The sequence below is a fragment of the Silene latifolia genome, chromosome X (genome assembly GCF_048544455.1).
Source record: "Silene latifolia isolate original U9 population chromosome X, ASM4854445v1, whole genome shotgun sequence".
Taxonomy (NCBI): domain Eukaryota; kingdom Viridiplantae; phylum Streptophyta; class Magnoliopsida; order Caryophyllales; family Caryophyllaceae; genus Silene; species Silene latifolia.
Window position 1 is genome coordinate 327,262,920 of NC_133537.1, and position 21,313 is coordinate 327,284,232.

Below are 21,313 nucleotides of genomic sequence, written 5' to 3' on the forward strand. Positions count from 1 at the left end.
TCATATTTGTCCTTAAGCGCACTTTGGGATAATTATGTTCTATTTTTTTATTTGCGGTAAATTGACAGTCGAATACTCTATCAAAATGACGAGATGATCGGTCCTATTATAAAAAAACGACATAATTTTCCATCATTGTAAAAAAAAGTACATATAAACCATTTCGTAAAGGATATTCACGTAATGAACGACCTCAACAGTTTAAGATACGCCGTAACGTTTGACTCAACCTAAATCCGACCTGAAGTAGCGATTAAGGATTCTAATACCAACACACACATCGCTCCGGAAAATGACGACGTTTTATTTGGGTTTGTATGTACTCTCAAGCTGTAGTACTAAGCTGACTTGGTCCTTAGAAAATTTCGTGCTTGACACAATAATTGTGTCCATAAATACTCTCCTTCACACATTTCTTCACTTCACTCATCAATCAAAGAGTAATACTTACATTTCAAACTAAATAAATCCCCCTTATTTCCTCTTCTTTTAAAATAACTTTTTTGCACTTGTACTCAAGAAATAATCTCAACTTTTTAGACCATTCAATCCCCTTTTCAAACAATGAAGGTAACACCCCTTTACTTCTATTCTTGTAAAAACGCGAAAGCGGTGATTGAGCCCCTTTACTATACAACATTAATATTATGATCATTTGTTAACTCAAATCATTATATCTACTTTTGTGCTACATTTAGCTAATGTTTGATCTGCTGACTTCATCTGTTTCATTTAATTGTATACATTTATATCGAGTAGTACATACATACATTTATTTATACTTAATTGACCTCTTATAATTATTTTTTTTTTTTTTCAGAAAGTGATTTTACAATTGGATGTACATGACGAGAAGTCCAAGCAAAAGGCTATGAAGATGGTTTCTTCACTTTTTGGTATGCATTCATCTTTCATTCTTTATTTGTTGGATTTTCTAATGCGCCAATTATATTATCGTAAATAAATCTTATAATATAAACCAGTTTGCACTAATTATGATTAGATCGCCCACTATAGATACATTTACCAACGAATTGGTAACAATTTTAAAGCAGAGCCTAGGGAGCGAACTAGTAATGCAATAAAATCATCCACGGACATGCTTACTAGGCTACTATAATTATATTTACGCAATTTTACCCTAGTCGATCAATATTTAAATTCCGACATCTAATTATATGAATTGAATAAATGAATATGCAGGGATCGACTCAATATCAATGGACATGAAGGAAAGGAAATTGACCCTAACAGGGGACATAGACGCAGTGAAAATCGTTAGCAAATTGAGGAAAGCTTACAATACGCAAATTATTTCAGTTGGGCCGGTGAAAGAACCGGAGAAGAAAAAAGACGAGCCGAAGAAAGATGAACCGAAAAAACTCGAATACATATATCCGGCCCATAAGATGATGACCGGATATGTCCAGGGTTATCCTCCTATTCCCTACTATGCTAAAAGCATTGAAGAAGACCCAAATGCATGTGTTATTTGTTGATTAAAGCCACTATGATTACATTAATTTATTATAAAACCGTATTACTTTACGTAAATCCTCTATCTATAAAAGCTAGAGCATTTAAGATGATTTTATTGGCTCCTTAAATTTAGGGCATGAAAAAACAAATTCTATTTTTTTTTTGAAACCCACGTTCTAAGCATATTTAATTACCCTCTTTGTTACTTTTAATTCTCTCTCATGTTCTCCATATTAATTATTAATGAACTCTATATTATATTATATGATGATATTATTATATAGTTAAAATATACAATTCCATGTATATAAATCAATTTTACATCACCTTCAAATTAGCCAAGAAATACAAAATTATTCAACAACTTATTCAAATTGAATTATTCATTATTCTTCTAATGACAGAAGGCTTTCATAGAGTAAAATATGAAATAAATATAGATAATTCAATTCAATGCATAATAATGAAATAAAACTTTAGATTCACTGAACTAGACAAATAACTACTAAATGAGAACTTATTTTTATGTGATCATCTTGAGAATTTTAGTTGTTAAGAAACAATTTTAATTAACACAATTTCAGAAATATTTTAAATAAAAAATACATTTGATATATCCGAAAACATTTTAAACAACATTAGACAAATAATTCGCCACTTCATATATTTTGATGAAACCGCAACTTAACATAAAAAGTAAGAAAAAGGCAACGGGTTAGTCTACTTGCATAATTTTTTCAAATGATTAGTTCCAAATAACTTCATAAATGACGATCTAATTAGATAGAGAAGATTAGGTTAATGTTAAGTTAAGATTAGTGATAATTTGTATGAGCAATTAAAAACGAACTATGCACTGATTCGGAGTTATTTTGTTAGTGGTAAATGAGGCGGAGAAGATTAGTGATAATTGTGAATGCACATTGGCAGAGCAATTTAGGGGACAATTATGATACTTTGCCAAGAATGAAAGGGTGATGTGTAGGTGAAAGATTCCGAGGAGGATAAAATAGGGTTAAGTTTTTTTTTTTTTTTGAGGTGAATATTATGGGTAAGTATTAGGTAAGTATTTGGGCTTAAGGGGTGGGTTGGGCAAATCAACAAGTTGATCACAATCCAAATTTGAAGAAAAAAAATGGAAAATATATGGGTTGATGACAAATAAGATTAGAATGGACGTTCCAACTTCCAAGATTTATGAGGGTGAGTAGGGTTATATTACAACTAATTTAAATAAAGCAAAGTATGCGAGATGTTTTAAGTTAAGACGATTTCAACTTAAGATTAATTGTACTAGATTTGTTCTTATAAGAAAAGTTTTGTCGACGGTTTTGCATTTTTTTTGTATGGGTCTAATTAGTGCATTATTGAGCATATGATTTCGTGTTATTTGAATTCATTTACATATTTTACACGTATATGACTATTTTTGTTTCAAATGTTTATAATTTTATAAGATGTTTTTTTATTATTTGTAAATTTCTAATTTTGTTGGTTTATATTGTTTAGAATTTGAAATTAAACAATTTATACCAATATTTTTATTAAGAATTTTAATAAAGAAACTTTTACACGGCCGTAACATAAACTCAAAATAATAAAAGATTTATGAAAGTACTTTGCTTAAAACTAATGTAGATAAAGTTTTAAATACATCTAATTATCGTATTAACTAACATATTTCAAATGTTATACGAAGTAATAAAAAAATCTAACCCGTGCATTTTTTGCACGGGATTAAAACTAGTATATTTATAAAGTAGTTACCAAGTTTTATTTTTACCTATTTTAGTAATTAAAGGCCGTTTTACCAAAAGTATTGTAAAACGGCCTTAAACACGTTTTGATTAGATCTAGTTGTAGCTATAGGTGATGATGATTACTGATGAGAGTTTTGTTGAATTATTGCATAAGATAATTTTTATAATTATTAATTTTACTCTCCCTTAACTCTTGATTAAGGGTACGGTGTAGAATTGAGGACATAAGTGTTAGTTGGATATGATTTAAGTTGTAATGGTGATTATTGTTCCGAGTGTAATTCCGGAGCAGGATTTGTTACCACGTAAGCTTGTAGAATGATGACTTTGCTTGACTCTTCCTTTCGGCCTCTCCTGAAACAATGAACAAACTGAGGGCTCGGCTTGATACCGAGCGAACTCACTCCGACGCTCAAGTCAGTAAACTTAAATAGATTAAGTTGTGTGTTACTTGGCAAAGTATATTATAGAGAGATAAGGGAGTTTATACCAGATTTATAGTGAGTATTAGAGTGAATTGTGGATTATTGGATCGTTTTCTCAATGAGGGTTGAGGAGTATTTATAGACTTTTTGGCTTTTTGTCACGTAGTGACAGTGTGGCGAGGTGGAAAGATCGATCTACCCTCGGCCGAGGGACCCATGGCGGGCCGGGTGGCTGGTTGACCCCATGCCGAGGGGACTTGGATGTGAGTACGCGGTAATGTCTCACGGTGGTTAGTTGCCAGCCGAGACCCAAGTGAAGCCGACAGTGCGTCGGTTAGGGTACATCGATACGTTGACTCTTTGTGGATATCTTTGGACTCGCTTCAATATGTTGATTTCGGTCAACGTGGTGCGAGAATATCGCCCATCAATTATATTTCGTCATTACTCATCATAAAAGGAATTTCATTTTTAAGATACCTGGATGGTCGTTTGATTGTTAATTGTTATGTAAACTTTTCCGAGTAATAATTCTTACTCTCTAGATGACTGGATATGATTTGTTATGTGCTTTTATCCTTTTGTTGAATACATAGATAGATTTTTGAAAGGAACTGAGATCAAAAGATGCAATTGAGTGTTTCGGACAAGCTACTTGTGAAATGTAGCATTTTTTTCTTCTAAGTAGGACCATTTCGAACTGCCTCGTTGAGTGATCTTGTATGTTTCACCCAATCGATGCAATGACCGTGGAACTCACTCCATACACCATAATCATTGTAAGAATAGTAAACAAAAAATTCATCTAGTAATGTAAAAAAAAAAAAAAAAAAAAAAATAACTTCGTCTCAATTATTTGTTTACCTTTAATTAAAGAGATTTGCTATATCACGCCCCCTGTTTTACTTGTTACGCCCCCTATTTTTTCATTTATTCCTATTTTGCCCTTAAACTATGTATTTAGTTAACTAAAATATTTCTAGTTTTTTATTTTACGATTTTTGGAGACGGTTTTTTACAAAATTAAATAAAATTAAATCGTACTCATTCATCCAAGACGATATTAAATCGTTACAAAAAACGTCTTGAATGAATGAATGAATGAATGAAAAAATTATATCGTTTCAAGAATAATGATTACAAGATTTAAAAAATAAAATAAAATTTAGCGGCACACATAACACGATTTAAAAAAATACGAAAATTGGCCTCGTCATGTAGTTTACAAGACACAACCAATGACCCGTCATGTGGATTACAAGACACGGCCATGGCACTGTCATGTGGCTTACAAGACATGGCCATGGACCTGTCATGTAAACCACATGACACACCCATGGTTCTGTCGTGTAAACCACACGACATGGCCATGGCCGCGTCTTGTAATTCACATGACACCACCATGGCCGCGTCTTGTAATTCACAAGACAAGGCTACTTTTTTTTTTTTTTTTTTTTTTTAGTGAAAGTAATTGCAATAGTTGGTGGAAAATACGTCTTTTTAAGACCGGGAACATATTAAATTAATTACTCTAAAAATCGCCCCAAACTCAGTTACGACAAAGCGGTAATTAAATCAAAAATGAAAAGTTCAACAAAAATCATTTACTATTATACAATTATTAGTTATTGTAAAAGATATTACCAAAATCCAATAATTATAAAACAATAATTTAAAAAACGTCTCCGATTATAATTTTGTAAAACCCGTCTCCGAAAACCATAAACTAAAAAACGAGAAATATTTTTTACTTTAATTAATTAAATAGTCCAAGGGTAAAATAGGAATAAATGAAAAAGTAGAGGGCGTAACAAGTAAAACAGGGGGCGTGATATAGCAATTTTGTAATTAAAATACCTTTTACGTGTTTGTAAACGAGGTAGATATAATTTGTTTTGATTATATAAAATATGACTAACAGCAACTTAAAATGTCTAGGGTTTCCTAAGGTTCATTAAAAAAATCTTCGTTCTTCCTCTTTCTCGAGGCTCCCCTTACGATTTTTATCGTAAGATTGGTCTTTGCTTTCGTTTTTCTTGTTTGTTATCGTTTTTTTCTGTGCAGGTGCTGATGGAGGGTGGATCGAAGGGCCAACATCGGGACGAGAACGAGCCAGTAGAGTCAGATGAAGGTTTGCTCGAATGGGAGGAGGATGTGGGCGTTACAAAAGAAGGGACGAAGAGCCTCCTGGTTGGCAAATTATGGGCATCGAGGGCTATTAATGTTAAGGCGGCAATTGACACCATGATTAAATTGTGGAATCCATTGAAACCTATGATGGGTAACGTGATTGACGCAAAACAGAAGACATTTATTTTTAGTTTCGGGTCGGAACGAGACAAGGCTAGGGTTTTTGAGGAGTCTATTGATCGAATACGAAAGAGGAGGGGGGGGGGGGATGGTGAATTGAGTATTAAAAACGATGCCCACTTTTTCGAAATATATGATGTAAGATTAATTATTTGATTTTATTGATTAAATCAACTAATTAATTTACTAATAATAAACGCAAAATCGAAATAACAAAAATAAAGAGAGAGAGAAAGAGAGACACACAGGATTTTTGAAGTGGTTCAGTTTCACAAGTCGAAACTTACGTCCATTATTCTCGATTAATAATTTTTAGTATCTTTCTACGGATTACAAAATTATCAATCCACTCGTATAATCAACAATATGATTATAACTCAGATTGAGTATCGCTAAATACTCTAGATTGCTCTTACGTTAATAAGAAAAGTACAACGATAAATACTAATCTCACGTTATGCGACGGAGTATAATATCTTTGTGTACTTAGTATCCTATAACGATTTCCTTTGAGTGATTGACAAATATGATGCACAACTTTTGTATAAGCAATTTGTAAAATAAGAATTAAAGCTCAGATAATTTTTGCTTAAATATTTTTCTCTTGAAAATTGTAGATGTGTGTCACTTCTAATTGTTGAATGAAGAGAGGTATTTATAGTTGTTAGAAATTAGGGTTTAGAATATTCTGGAAGGTGTGAAACCCTAAATAACTTGACGAACAAGTAGGAGGCTAGGGTTTGGTGGTTCGGCCTCTAAGGTTTCGGCCGGCCCATCATTGGGCTCTCATGAGTCCAATTTGGCCTCCACTTGTTCACAACAAATCGAGATAGAATTTAGTTGAAACCCTAGGTTGCATGACGACATAAATATCGTGCTACAAACCGATAGTACATCCAACTTAAATTCTAATTAAATAATTCCAATTATATAAATACTCTCTTATTCTTATAAAACATTAAAAATATATTTTCCAAAAATTAACGCATCATTTTTGTCTAGCAGTAAAGTTATGGCTATGAGGTCATAACTTTACTAACCTTTAAATCAAACAAAGTAAAACCATTATGGAATGACAACCTATACTATCTAATCTTCAGTAGATCTTCAGTAAACGAATCGTCTCTTTACAAGTCTCTCATCTTGAGTCTTGTTGTTGATATTGATCCTGATCTTGAATATTACGATAAAATGTCTTTGAAGTTGTACCTCCTTGGTCCAAACTTCAAGCTTGCTTCTTTTTGAAGTTATACCTCCTTGGGCCAAACTTCAAGTTTGCGTCATTGTAATTGTTCCTTTCTATATTAAGACTTGAGCACACAATTACACACATATGTTTATAATATTAAGTCCACATACAAATCATTACTGTCATTATCAAAACAACTAATTAGGACTAAAGGTCCAACAAATTCCCTCTTTTTGATGATGACAAGTCTCCTATGATTTGTGTCTAAGTCTTGTTCCCCCTCAACATAATACTTCCCAAATTATAGAATAGTTGAGCGCAGAAACTAATAATCTTTTCAAAGTTATAACTATAGAACTCCTTGAGAGAATTAACTTGAGACGGTTGCAAATCATAAAAACAATTCCCCCTTTTGGCATCATTGAAAAGATGAGAACAAACATAAAACAACTAGAATAATATATTATGAGACAAGAATTAATCGTGAAAAACATATTATATTAAACGCAATCTAGTTCTTAATTAGCATAATAATATTATAAACCTGCAATCACACAAGGAATAAAATGCGGAATTGAAAAAGCTAATATCCATAAGAATGGACTTTTATTGTGAGCAAAGGAATTAAAAAGATAAGGCTAGGTTGGAAATTTGGATGGGTAGGGCAAGATGGTCACGGGCGGTAGGGGCTCAGTGGTCGTGACCTTGGACGGGTCCGAAACTCCAAATCCTCGAGTCGTGCGTGACAATGGTCTAGGAGCGCAGCTTGAGTAGCTAATCGAGCATCGAAATTAACAATCCTCAAAGTCATAGCTTTAACTGCTTCATATATCGTATGCATCTTAGACCTCATTTCCTTTCCCGATTGCAAAAGCTCATCACCAAACTTAACCAAACTATCCATACCTTCCCTCATATGAGTAGATTCGGAGTGTGTTCGCATTTTGCCTTTAGAGCGGTGTCGACTTGCGTGTCCAATCGTGACAACATGGTGTATAATCGCGTCGGGCTAACACTACTCGGTCCACTAGTATCAACTCTCCTTTCCTTTGTAATGAGATCAAACAACTCACATAATTTCTTGTCTTGCTCATTAATCCTTCCAAGAATAGAAGTAAAATTTGATTCCATCTTAGAATCCAACATCTCTAAATTCACATTGCTTTTTCCTCCTTTTTCTCCTTTTGTTTCAAAACACAATTCCGGGCCATTAATAGCAATCTTCATATAAGATAAATAAAGATCATTCATCTCATCACTGGCAATAACTCCATAGCTATGTTTCCCAATAACTCCTTTCTTTTCTAAAATACGAGAAATCCAATTTCCATAAGGCAAACTCAAAGTAGAAGCTAAATCGTCCATCTTAGCCGTTACACTAGCTTGTATAATTTTAAGAAACACAAGCTTAGGTAGACTAACCTTTTCTCCTTCAAGCCAAGCCTTCATAATAATCATCTCGTGAACCCCAAATTTATCTCGACCTTCTTTTCGTGGAACAATAGTAGTCTAAATACAGGTCAAAAAGAATTTCAAAGAAGGCGACAATTTATTTGTTAAGATTGTTTCAGACGAAGTCGCATCTTGTTTGAAATACCTTTTCACTACTAATCTCTCATCAGGCGACATACTTCCTCATTCTACGCTTGGATTAATTTCGATTCCCTCTCTAGGAACTCGAGCCAAGTCGCAAAAATCACCAATTGAGACACGTATAGACGTCTCATTAACCACAACAATTAAATTTCCTTCCTTGAATTGAACAGTAGCATAAATTGATATACCTCAATAGGAAAGACTGGACCACTTACAGCAACAATATTCTCCCAACCTTGATATTTGAGAAAATTCCTAAAGAACCCAAGTGCTTTATATTGCTTTAACCAATCAACCGAATATACTCGTCCTGCGTGAATGCAGTATTGAGCAACTTGATTGATATTCCTTCGTTCTACTTGAGTTAATCGAAGATTATTCAGTCCATTGTTAGTGTAATCATCCATACACTAATACAAATCCCTTACATTTTAGACGCTTCACTATTGACGCTTTAATAGAGCGTCGACCACATAATCCACTTCCCACTTAATTAATATTTATTTGAGCGCAATTCTTAAATATTAAAAATTCTTCCACCCACGCCTAGGATACTCCGTCTAAACCCATCCGCCATTCACCTTCTTCTCCCATTTTCAGTTCCAAAAATCTCTCAACAATATTCAAAAATCTTTCAACAAAAATCGATTACTAGCAAAAATCGATTAAAACAAAACCCTAATAATATTTGTTGCATTAATTGTTCAATTTTGATTCATTCAATAACCGGATACAAATTAAAAGAAAGGTTTGTTTCTAATATCTGTTGCGTTTATTTTTCAATTGAGTTATTGTTGCCATAAATTCCTTTGTTTTCTAAAGATAACCCTGGTTCTAGAGTTCTAGTGTTTTTGTTCATTATTCTATTCCATATCTAATAACTTGATTATAGGTGCACCGTCAATTAGTCAGTATGGAAGAATTCTGGCACTAAATCTGGGTTTTTGAGCATGTATTGGTTCGGTTACATCTCTTATATTGGTACGCTGATAGTCATTCTCGATTTCTCGCCCAATGTTTTCTTTTTGTTCCCTTTCAATTAATTTATGAAACTGAGTTAACATTGTCATATACCGATAGCAAATCTGTAGTAGTAACTGAACTATAATCATTGGTTAAAATTATGCGAGTTTCAGCTTACCAAGTGCTGCATATTTGTGCAAATACAATGGATATTGGTTTAATTCCACCGACATGCACTAAATGAAATACCGACATATTTTCAATCCAATTTCTGCGATTTCAGTCAATGTATCTTGTACCGATATCCAGTTTTTGATTGATGTCAGGTCGGCTTTGATCGCCGTGCTTCTGTTCCTACATCATGTTTAGAATGGTGTGTATATTGTCTCTGGGAGGTCAAGACACATTTTTCTAGGCTTGATTGAAGGACTGTTTTCAAGCATGTTTCTATCAACCATAGTGATCAAAGAATTAGTAAGCATTTCTCTTACTTCTAACATTGGATATTTGTATGGCCTCTTAAATGTCAAACATGTTGTTAGGTCGAGCTAGCTTTGTTTGTAATCATAATTGTGGCTTATAATTGTTATATTTTGTGACTCCAAGAGCTAGCTAATGTTAAATGTTGATTGCTTCGTCATTGTATTTTCTATATTCTTTTGCATAATTGTCATCACATCATTGATTAAGGAAGTATCAAGTTACCTCTTACATTTTTATTACTTCCTCTGTCGAATTCTTAGCTGAATTTACTTTTAATTTGGGGTAAACATAAACAATTGATTGAAATGGAGACATGAAATATAGTAATTTCTTTGTAATAGTTTACGAGTATAAAAATTGAATTTACACCATCGTTTTGGAGTTTGCTCCAGAAATGTGCTATCCATGTACTCATATCTCATATCGCAAAAGCTGTAATGACCCCGAGTTTTGAAGATTTTGAAAAAGAAATGTTACCACCTTTCGTCATCGAACAAGTAGGGCTCAAAATAAAATACCTAAATTTGTTTATTGAAACTGTCTTTGCTTGCATTGAAAAAGATTCATCCGTCTTATTATTGTGTATATCACTTTATCAGTGTATGTATCACCCTATGTTAAAGTAAAACTTCATGTATGAAGCTTTCCATGGACCTATTTTTAGTGAACCATCCTTCTATAAGAGTGGCGAGAAGTTTTTAGATATTCCACAATTATTGATTCATGTTGGTGCTAAAAATATTCTTGATGAATAAGTTGTAATGCATATCAGCCTGTCAGGTTCTCCCAGAACAAGCAACTATCTAACTTAATTCGTCATCAAGGCATTCAAATTTGTCATCTAATCCTCTAGAGGAATACCTGGAATGCATGGCCAAGAGAGCTATCCCGAAATAATATTTTTGTTAAAATGTAAGGCTTTTAAATGTTTGATTCATTGTTATGCATGACAGTCAACATTACTGTCTCAATTTTTTCTGTCTTTTTAGAAACTGTCATCAGAGGTTGACAAAATCTTTGCTTGGTTTTAAATGATATGGAACCAATATGCGTTTTAACACACGTGTTTTTTTTAAGTGAGGTGAGCATCTTGTTTCTACTTTTGTTACTGTTGTTCATGTTGGATATAAATACATCCTTTGAGAGACCAGGACTTTATTGCTATTGACATAAAGGCAAACAACTTAGTAATTGTTCTACAATAAGACTAGACATGAAATCATTGGTTTGGTATGAGCTTTTAAAACTCTCTTAAACTTGAGGATCCACTCTTCAATCTTAATATAATAAACATATCCGATCACGAGCCCTTTCCAGTATACTTCGTTCGAAGAATTTAGAAATTTGGACTCATTAAAATCTTAAATGTACGGAATATTGATGGAAATATGAATTCAGAAATGGAGAATGAGTGTCAATTTTGAGTTACATATGTATGGGTCATCTGGGTTGTGCAAACTGTGATTTTGGTTTTTCTAGTATACTATAGACTATAGAATACTAAATTAGAAGGTTCTATGACCATGTCTTATTTTTTTAGGTAAACGAAGGCTTTGAAGATGTTAACTTTGCATGACTGATTCTTGTTCAAGAGCAATGACAACAAAATGAAAAGTAATCTTTGGTTTTTATGTCTGTGTTACTCATTTTCGACCCGATGCGTCTATTGCGTTCCTTTTTTTTTATGCTATTAGCTCAAACATCATCTGAACTCCGATGAGTCTATTGCGCTCCTTTTTTTATGTCCGTGTTACTCATTTTCGACCCAAATAATTGCTGCCAGTAGGTCATGTTTCTTCTCCATTGAGTTTTTTTCTCTCTTGATTAGTCCAATCTCTTTTTGTAAAATTTGTTTCTGTGGTATTAAATGGAGATGATTCATTGACTGCAATGGCAAAAACCATGCGCTATCGGTTTGTTGAGCTATCGATTTTGTTTCTGTGGTGTTAAATGGAGATGATTCTGTGATTTTGTTAACTTTATTGATGAATTGGGTATCTCAATTTGATGGCTTTTCAAGCTAACATTCCCATTGCCGGTGTCTTTGTTTGTTGAGCTATCGGTTTTTGCCATATTTCAATTCCCTCTTTACCTCTTGGTTTTTTTGGTATCATTTTTGCTTTACGTTTGTACTTTTACGCTTTGTCTGATTTGCGTTTGCTCCTCTGTAATTGCTTGCTTTTGGCCATTTCTACGGTTTTATATATTTTCTTATATTGTGTTCCAAATTTTCGGCTAAATGCCTAAGAAAATTGTGTGTTGTTATTTATGAATGTAGAGATGAAATTTACTAAGTCGGATTCTGAGTCTGAGCTGGTTGGCTGCAGTTTGTGCCGCCGCTCTAACTTATTTCTATTATTGGCAGTTCTAACTGTATTTAGTAAATTGTCCTCTAATCAACTTTTTCTTGCGCTATAATTTTCCGAGATTGTGATTGTTTTTGTGATGTACTGATCTGAACCTGAATAATGTGAAGTAGTCTCATACTCTGGCTAATTTTCTCTCCTCTTACCCCTTGACGGGTAATTCCATTCAGCACAATTTTGAAACATTTTTGTGAAGTGTATATGTACTAATTAAATATATTTATATAAATTAATTTTTTTGCCCATTATAGGTTTCAGATTCATCAGATGGTGGCGATGCGCCTTCATATGTTGATTGAAGATGCGCCTTCATATGTTGATTGAAGTCCCTTTGACATTGTGCCTACATGATTGAATCCCCTACGACATTCAAACTACTAAGTGTCCTTGTCTAACTAGTTGCGTAGCATTTTTTACGATTTTTTTGGACAACTTTATGTTGGATTTTACTATCGTCCGGATCTCTTTTGATATTATTGATTCTGTAGTACTATAAAGTACGTACTAGTTTATATTTGTTAAATTGTCAATGCTAGTATTTGTGACGGAGACGGTATATGTATCAAACGTATGCTTATTTATAAAAGTACGTGGGTACTTATTTCATTTTATATATATTGCATTATGTTTTTTCATGATTTAGTAATAGCTAGTAGTACTATACTACTTATAGATAGTTCTATTTGATTATTCTCTATGATTTTATCAGGTAATCAAAAAGCCAAAATTATACCGTGATATAAGAAGTGTCAATATATAAATAGTTGACGCCTAGTTTTGTCTCTACGAGTGACACATAAAAACATCAATAGTCGCTGAAGACGCTTAAAAGCGTCAAATTTGTCGACAAATAAAAGAGTCAATAATCAATGAAGACGTTTACAAGCGTCAAAATTGTTGACAATTAAAAGCGTCAATAGTCCATGAAGACGTTTTAAAAGCGTGAAATTTATTGACCCAAAAAAAACGTCAATAGTCACTGAAGACGCTTAAAAGCGTCAACTTTGTTGACAATTAAAAGCATCAATAGTCCATAAAGACGCTTAAAAGCGTCATATTTGTTGACCAAAAAAAGCGTCAAAAAATAACGACGCCCCAAAAATTGTCGCTTTTAAAAAGCGTCAATAAAGAAAATATTGACGCTTTAAAGCGTCAAAAAATTCTCGAAAAAGCGTCATAAATGCAAGGATTGTGTAGTAGTGATATGCTGCGCGTAAAGAACACGTGAAGAACCATCTTGAAGTATATAGCTCTCAGTTTTCGAGCTTACCTCAGTTTCCGAAACCAATTTTCCTTTACCTTTAATCAAACTTCTCTTCTTGCTAACTATAGGTAAATTGGCGGTGTCGGTGCGGTCGGCGGCGGACCGAGGTGACCGTGAACCGGTCTCGGGTGGCGTGACAGAGCGGGTTGTAACACCCCGACCCAAGCTGGGTCGGGAGCGGTTACTTATGATAGTTCACCAGGATGTGTACATGGCCCACAGATCAACACGGGTCCTTTATAGCGCATTTTGTCCTCACTCATGCGCATCCCGGAAACCTTCCCAGGAGGTCACCCGTCCTAAGACTACTCCCAGTCAAGCACGCTTAACTTTGGAGTTCTTTCGCATGGATGACCATAAAAGAAAGTGTACTTTGTTGATATGAGTAGTACTTCCAATCCCTTTAAGCACTAGTCATTTAAGCCTATCACTGAACCTCTTCAATTAACGTGGGGTGTTACACGGGTGGTTCTCAGGGGTGATCGGGTTACCTTATTTCCAACAACAACGGGTTTCTTGGATTGAAAACGGGTTGTAGGATGATTTGCCATTATTAATTTTGAAGGTTTTGAAGAAGTATTAGGGAAGTAGATGATTAAATTGATGAGAATTATGGAGGGGTTAAGAGGGTTTAAATAGTATTAAGGAGTTCGTGTTTTGGTAACAATAGAATTTTAAGAAAAGAAAATAATACCAATTTCTATAATTTTTTTAGGTGCCTCTTTTTTTTTCGGCAACTTTTCCCTTTTTTTTGTTTTTTTTTTCGTGCTTTCTTTTTTTTCGCACTTTTTTTTATTTTCTCGCACTTTCCTTTTTTTTTCGGCACAATTTTTTTTATTTTTTTTATTTTTGGTATTATCTCCTTTTTCTTATATGATAAGAATAAGAAAAGAATCCTATTTGTTTTGAGATAAGGAAAGAATCTTTTGTGTTGGTGTTTAGGTAGGATTGTGAGGAGGTGGTTACAAGAATATGGTAAAGATAGAGATTTGTGTAGGAATATAATAAGATAGAAATATCTTTATTATATTTAGGTATTTTATTGTAGATTTTGTCAAATTTTTGTAAGAATATGTGATTATACAGAATATTAAATATTACCATACACATAAGCAAGATATAACACGTAAAATAAACATTATTTAACATAATTAAACTTGCAACAAAATATACGGACACAATCGTACAATCTCATCTTCCTAGCCAGTCATTCAGGTTCCCAGACATAATTATGACGGATTTAATTATTGCTAATTAAACCAATCTCTAGTCTCAATAACTCAAAGCGTTTTCTAGCTAACGGCTTAGTCAAGATATCATCCCATTGCCTTTCGGTACTACAAAATTCTAGTGAAATGTTGCCCTTTTCTATATGATCTCGTAGAAAATGGTGTCGAATATCTATATGTTTGGTCCTCGAGTGCTGAGCAGGGTTCTTAGAAATTACTATAGCATTCGTATTGTCACACATAATAGGCATACGACCTACATTTATACCATAATCACATAGTTGTTGCTTTAACCAAAGTAATTGAGAACATACGAGTCCAACAGATACATACTCAGCTTCAGCAGTAGACATTGCAACTGAATTTTGTTTCTTTGATCCCCATGTGATGATACACGGTCCAACAAACGTTGCATACCCAGAAGTACTTTTCCTATCTAAAGAGCATCCTGCATAATCTGCATCTGAATACCCTACTAGATCGAAATTACACTCAAGTGGATACCATAAGTACAAATTTGATGTACCAATTAAATATCTCAAGATACGTTTAACTGCAATCATATGTGACTCTTTAGGACACGATTGATATCGCGCACAGACACATACACTATACATTATATCAGGACGACTTGCAGTTAAATATAAAAGTGAACCAATCATACCTCGATATGTAGTCTCATCGACACACTTATCATGTTCATCTATAGTCATCTTCTTATCAGGTACCATAGGTGTATCGTAAGATTTTGCATTTTCCATACCGAATTTTCGAATTAGTTCCTTGATATATTTCTGTTGGTGAATCTTTATACCATCCTTTGTTTGTTGAATTTGTAAACCTAGAAAGTAATTCAATTCTCCCATCATGCTCATTTCAAACTCAGAAGTCATTAGATCTGAAAAATACTTGCACAATTTTTCATTAGTAGAACCGAATATTATATCGTCTACATAAATTTGCACAACAAGTAAATTAGAACCCTCGGATTTTAGGAACAAGGTTTTATCGACAGATCCTCTCTTAAAATTATTTTGTAATAAAAACTTGGATAATCTGTCATACCATGCCCTTGGAGCTTGTTTCAAACCATATAAAGCTTTGTCTAATTTATAAACGTGGTTTTGAAACTTGCTATCTAAAAATCCGGGAGGTTGTTCTACATAAACTTCTTCTTCCAAATAGCCATTAAGAAATGCAGTCTTAACGTCCATTTGGAATAATTTCATTCCTTTATGAGCAGCAAAGGCAATAATGAGACGGATAGCCTCAAGTCTTTCTACGGGTGCAAAGGGATCGTCATAATCGATCCCTTCTTGTTGATTGTAGCCTTGGACAACTAGTCGTGCCTTGTTTCTTGTAATAAGTCCTGCATCGTCCAGTTTATTTCTGAACACCCATCTTGTACCAATAACAGTTCGATCACTAGGTCGTGGCACTAAGTGCCATACCTTATTGCGTTCGAATTGTTGAAGCTCGTCTTGCATAAAAGTTATCCAATCAGGTTCAGCAAGAGCATCTTTGATATTGGTAGGTTCAATGGTTGACAGAAAAGAGAAGAACGAGCAGAAATTATTCAAGGACCTTCTAGTTTTAATGCCTTGTTCTAGATCCCTTAGGATTTTGTCCAAAGGGTGGGAGCTTTGATGTTTCCACTTTTTGAGAACTCTAGGCTCATTATATTTGATGAACTCTCACCATCTGCAGACGAGGAATCATGACTTGTTCCCCCTGAGTTAGACTCGGGATTTTCTTCAAAAGTATCACTAACTTCATTAGAATAATCATGATTTGGATCGGAAGTTACAACATCAATAGGTATAACTTCAAGATCTTTTTCCTTATTTAAGGAAGAGTCAATAGTATTATTAACTACGGACTCATCACTTCTCTTAGGATCGTTTGTAGAGTTATCTAGTTCATCATTGATACCTTGAATATCTTCATCTTCATTTAAAGGATCATTTCTTGCTAAAAAGAAATCGGGCTCATCTAGATCCTCTTCTTCCTGTTCAACTTTATCAAACACATTATCTTCGTCAAAGCGAATATGAACACTTTCTTCTATGCGCAAGGTTCTTTTATTGAACACTTTGTAAGCTTTACTATGATCCGAATATCCCAGAAAAACAGCTTCGTCACTTCGGGGGTCAAATTTTCCTAAATTGTCTTTTCCATTATTGTGAACAAAACATTTGCTCCCGAAGCAACGGAGATGTGATATATTGGGTTTTATCCCTCTTAAAAGTTCATAGGGAGTCTTTTTCAAAATAGGTCGGATCATAACTCTATTATGCACATAGCATGCAGTACTAACAGCTTCCGCCGAAAAACTTCTAGGGAGGCCACTACACAAAAGCATAGTACGAGCCATGTACTCTAGGGTTCGATTCATACATTCCACGACACCATTTTGTTGGGGGTACGTGGTGCGGAGAAGTTATGCCCCACGCCGTTTTCCCTACAGAATTCTATAAACAATTGATTATCAAATTCCGTGCCGTGTTCCGTCCGAATCGAAATTAGCTTTTTATCATATTTATTTTGGGGAAGCTTCATTAATGCCACAAATTCATCGAAAGTTTCATCTTTAGAGGAAAGAAAGATTGGCCAGACATACCTTGAGTAATCGTCGACTAGAACAAATATGTACTTTGATCCACCACGGCTTCTAACTTTCATAGGTCCACATAAATCCATGTGTACCAACTCAAGTGGTCGTTTAGTGCTAAATACTCTTTTAGGTTTAAATGAGGATCTAACATGTTTGCAGCGGGCACATGAGTCACATTTTCTCTTGCTCGAATTTAATTGAGGGCAAGCCTTCAACTAAATCCATAGACTTAAGTTTCTTTTAAATAGTTGAACTAATGTGTGCAAACCTCTTGTGCCACAAGCAAGACTCATCTAGGGTTACTTTCATACACGAGAAGGAATTTGTATTGACAACATTTAAGTCAATCATATACACATTCTTCCTACGGTGACCCTAAAGTAAAACATTACTAGTACCTTCAATTATGATACGACAAAAATCGGCATGAAAAACAACTTTGTTACCTTTGTCACATTATTGAGAAATACTAAGTAAGTTATGTTTAAGACCACTTACCAGATATACGTTATCGATTGAATGAGAGGTTGAAATTCCAATTTTTCCTACTCCAATAATCCTACCTTTCTTGTTATCTCCAAAAGTAACCTTGCCACCAAAGAAGAGCTCTAGTGAAAGAAAAAGATTTCTGTCTCCTGTCATGTGTCTCGAACACCCACTGTCGAGATACCATAGATTATTTTCTTTCACCATTTTCTGCATATGAATCAGATAAGGCTTTTAGGTACCCAAGCTAAGTTGGGTCCTTTATTATTAGTAACTCTGTAAATTTGATCCTTTTTAACCCATACTTGTCTTATTATTCTTTTGGCTTTAACATAGGGTTGCCTCGGTCTTTGTCTAACAATCGGAACATAAGGTACTCTAGGTTTTATTCTAACAAAAGTAGCTCTAGGTCTAATACCTTCATGAGACACTCTAGGTTTAGTGTTATGAACCTTAGACTTAAATGTATGCTTTTGATTCTCATTTATTTTGTCTGATTTTGGAGGTACAGATGAGTAATCGAAAGCCATATCATAAGTCCATCTAAACTCATTATTACGTTCTTCATTGTTGTTAGATTCATCTATAGTTGAGATATCATCTTCCACTATGAAATCACAAGTCTGAATAGATTCGACATTATTTTGCTTATCCAAAGCAAGTTTGACACAATTGACTTGAATATGTCCAGTAGAGCCACAGTAATTGCAAATCAAGTATTCTGGAAGATTAACATATTTTCTTTTTCTAAAATCGTGATCAGAAGGATTAGATTTGCATTTATCATGGTCTCTACGGTTATAGCATTCATGACCAAGTCTCATCTTCATGTTATTATCAGATTGTTCAGTAAGGAAAATTAAAACCTTTGTGCTTGCTTCCCACTTATCATGAACTTTTCGTGCATGTAAGAGTAATTCTTTCAAGGACTCAATTTCTTTTTCACATTTCGAATGATCTACACTTGAATCCTTGGAAGAGTTACCTTTCTCAAAATTTTCACGAAATTTATCAAAACATTCATTCAAGACACGTTTCTCATTTTCATGTTGTTTCTTAAGTTCAGACATACTATCACTAGCTTCTTTCAATTGCTTAGAGAGAAATGTAATTTCTCTCTTATGTTCGGAAACCACACTATCTTTGCCATTAAGTTCATCTTTTAAAATCTCATTGACTTTCTTTAGCTCAGAAGTTATAGCATCACTAGCTGTAACTTTAGCTTGAAGATGCTTAATGTTGAGTTTGAGCTCTGAAGTTATGGCATCACTAGCCTTAACTTTAGATTCAAGAGCTTTTTTCTCAGCATTTATCATGTCTGAAGTTATAGTTGGGGTAGCCATAACTTTAGACTTGAGCTTTTTGGCTTTAGCTTTTAGAAGTTGGTTTTCCTCAGCAATGTCTAGAATTTGTTCCTTAAGGTCTCTTAACTCTAATTTTTGTTCATGACAATAATCAAGGGTTTCTTCAAAGGTCTTAATTAAAGCACTCTTAGAAAATTTCTTAACTTGCTTTTTAAGTTCAAGAAAGCTTACCTCTTCATCCTCTGAATCTGAATATGAATTTTCAACAAGACACATCTCGGCATTAGAAGCATTACTTTCATTGTCGCTGTCGGAGAATAGGTCAAGACTGACGTTGCATAGGCAAAGATTTGCCATTTCTTCTTCATCTTCGGATTCACCATCTTCAGAATCCAAGTCTCCCCAACAGTATGCCATCATAACTTGCTTGAATTCCTTATTTGTCCTGTTACGTTGATCTTTGTCTTTTATTTTCTTCCATGTGGGGCAATCTTTGATCATATGATCATTATCACCACACTTGAAGTATCCACGGTTAGAGAAGGACTCTTTTGACTCAGAAGTTTTCTTGGAAGTTTGCTTTGATTTGTTATTTAATTTGTTTTATTTTGATTTTGATTGAAGGACTTTTTCTTAAGTCGTTTAACAAACAACATGGTTTCATCTTCAATATCTGAAGAATCATTAATCTTGCTAGACTCAACTTGTAAGGCCATCTTTTTGCTTGTACCAGCTTCCTCCTCATCCTTATTCAGAGTAATCTCGTGAGCCATTAAGGTTCCGAGTAGCTCCTGATAGGATAATGAAGTTAGGTCCTTACATTCCTCTATAACAGACACTTTATGTCTCCATCTGCGAGACATACTTCTAAGAATTTTCCTAGCAATTTCTTCAGAGTCAAATGTTCTTCCTAAATTTTTTAGCTCATTAATGATACTAGAAAAGCGAGAGGACATGCTGTCAACTGACTCGTTTTGCTCCATGGCAAACAGCTCGTACTTTCGCATCAGTAATGCCATACGTTGCTTTTTGACAACAACGATTCCCTCATAGGCTAATTCTAGACCATCCCATATTTCCTTGGCAGATGAACTGGTTGAGAAACGATCGAATTCAGTTGAAATCATACCGTTTTGCAATAAGCTTATTGCTTTTGAATTCTTCTCAGCCTTTTTATAATCCGCCTTAATATAATGCTCTTCCTTCTTTTCGACGGTAGTGCCATCAGTGTTTGCAAGTAAGATCTTATTCGGACCATTCTTGATAATCAACCAGCACTCCCAATCGTTACCCTTAATAAAATGGGTCATCATATTCTTCCATAAACCATAGTTCTTCCCATTGAATATAGGACACTTAAGGTGTTTGGAATCCATTTGATAAAAAATAAATGCAGCGGAAAAACGATAAATAGACTCAAAAAAAAAAGATCAGACTCTAGCTGTTAGGCTATCAAGAGCACGAGGCTCTGATACCAATTGAGGAGTCTATTGATCGAATACGAAAGGGGGGGGGGGTGAATTGAGTATTAAAAACGATGCCCACTTTTTCGAAATATATGATGTAAGATTAATTATTTGATTTTATTGATTAAATCAACTAATTAATTTACAAATAATAAACGCAAAATCGAAATAACAAAAATACAGAGAGAGAGAGAGAGAGAGAGAAAGAGAGACACACAGGATTTTTGAAGTGGTTCAGTTTCACAAGTCGAAACATATGTCCACTATTCTCGATTAATAATTTTTAGTACCTTTCTACGGATTACAAAAATTATCAATCCACTCGTATAATCAACAATATGATTATAACTCAGATTGAGTATCGCTAAATACTCTAGAT

The 21,313-nt window shown here is 34.2% G+C and overlaps 1 protein-coding gene across 2 annotated transcripts in view; it reads left to right on the forward strand.

The window, feature by feature from the left end:
- Window positions 1-425: 425 nt before the first annotated feature.
- LOC141618356 (heavy metal-associated isoprenylated plant protein 39-like) overlaps window positions 426-21,313 on the forward strand; it is a 29,408-nt gene continuing 8,520 nt past the window's right edge. Inside the window, exons 1-3 of one of the 2 annotated variants that reach the window (XM_074435457.1) lie at window positions 426-570; window positions 821-896; window positions 1,204-1,554. In XM_074435457.1, the coding sequence (XP_074291558.1) occupies window positions 565-570; window positions 821-896; window positions 1,204-1,499 (378 nt within the window). In that variant the 5' untranslated portion in view covers window positions 426-564 and the 3' untranslated portion in view covers window positions 1,500-1,554. Of the gene's footprint in view, window positions 571-820; window positions 897-1,203; window positions 1,555-21,313 lie in introns of those variants that run through there. The other variant, XM_074435456.1, reaches the window with a different exon arrangement.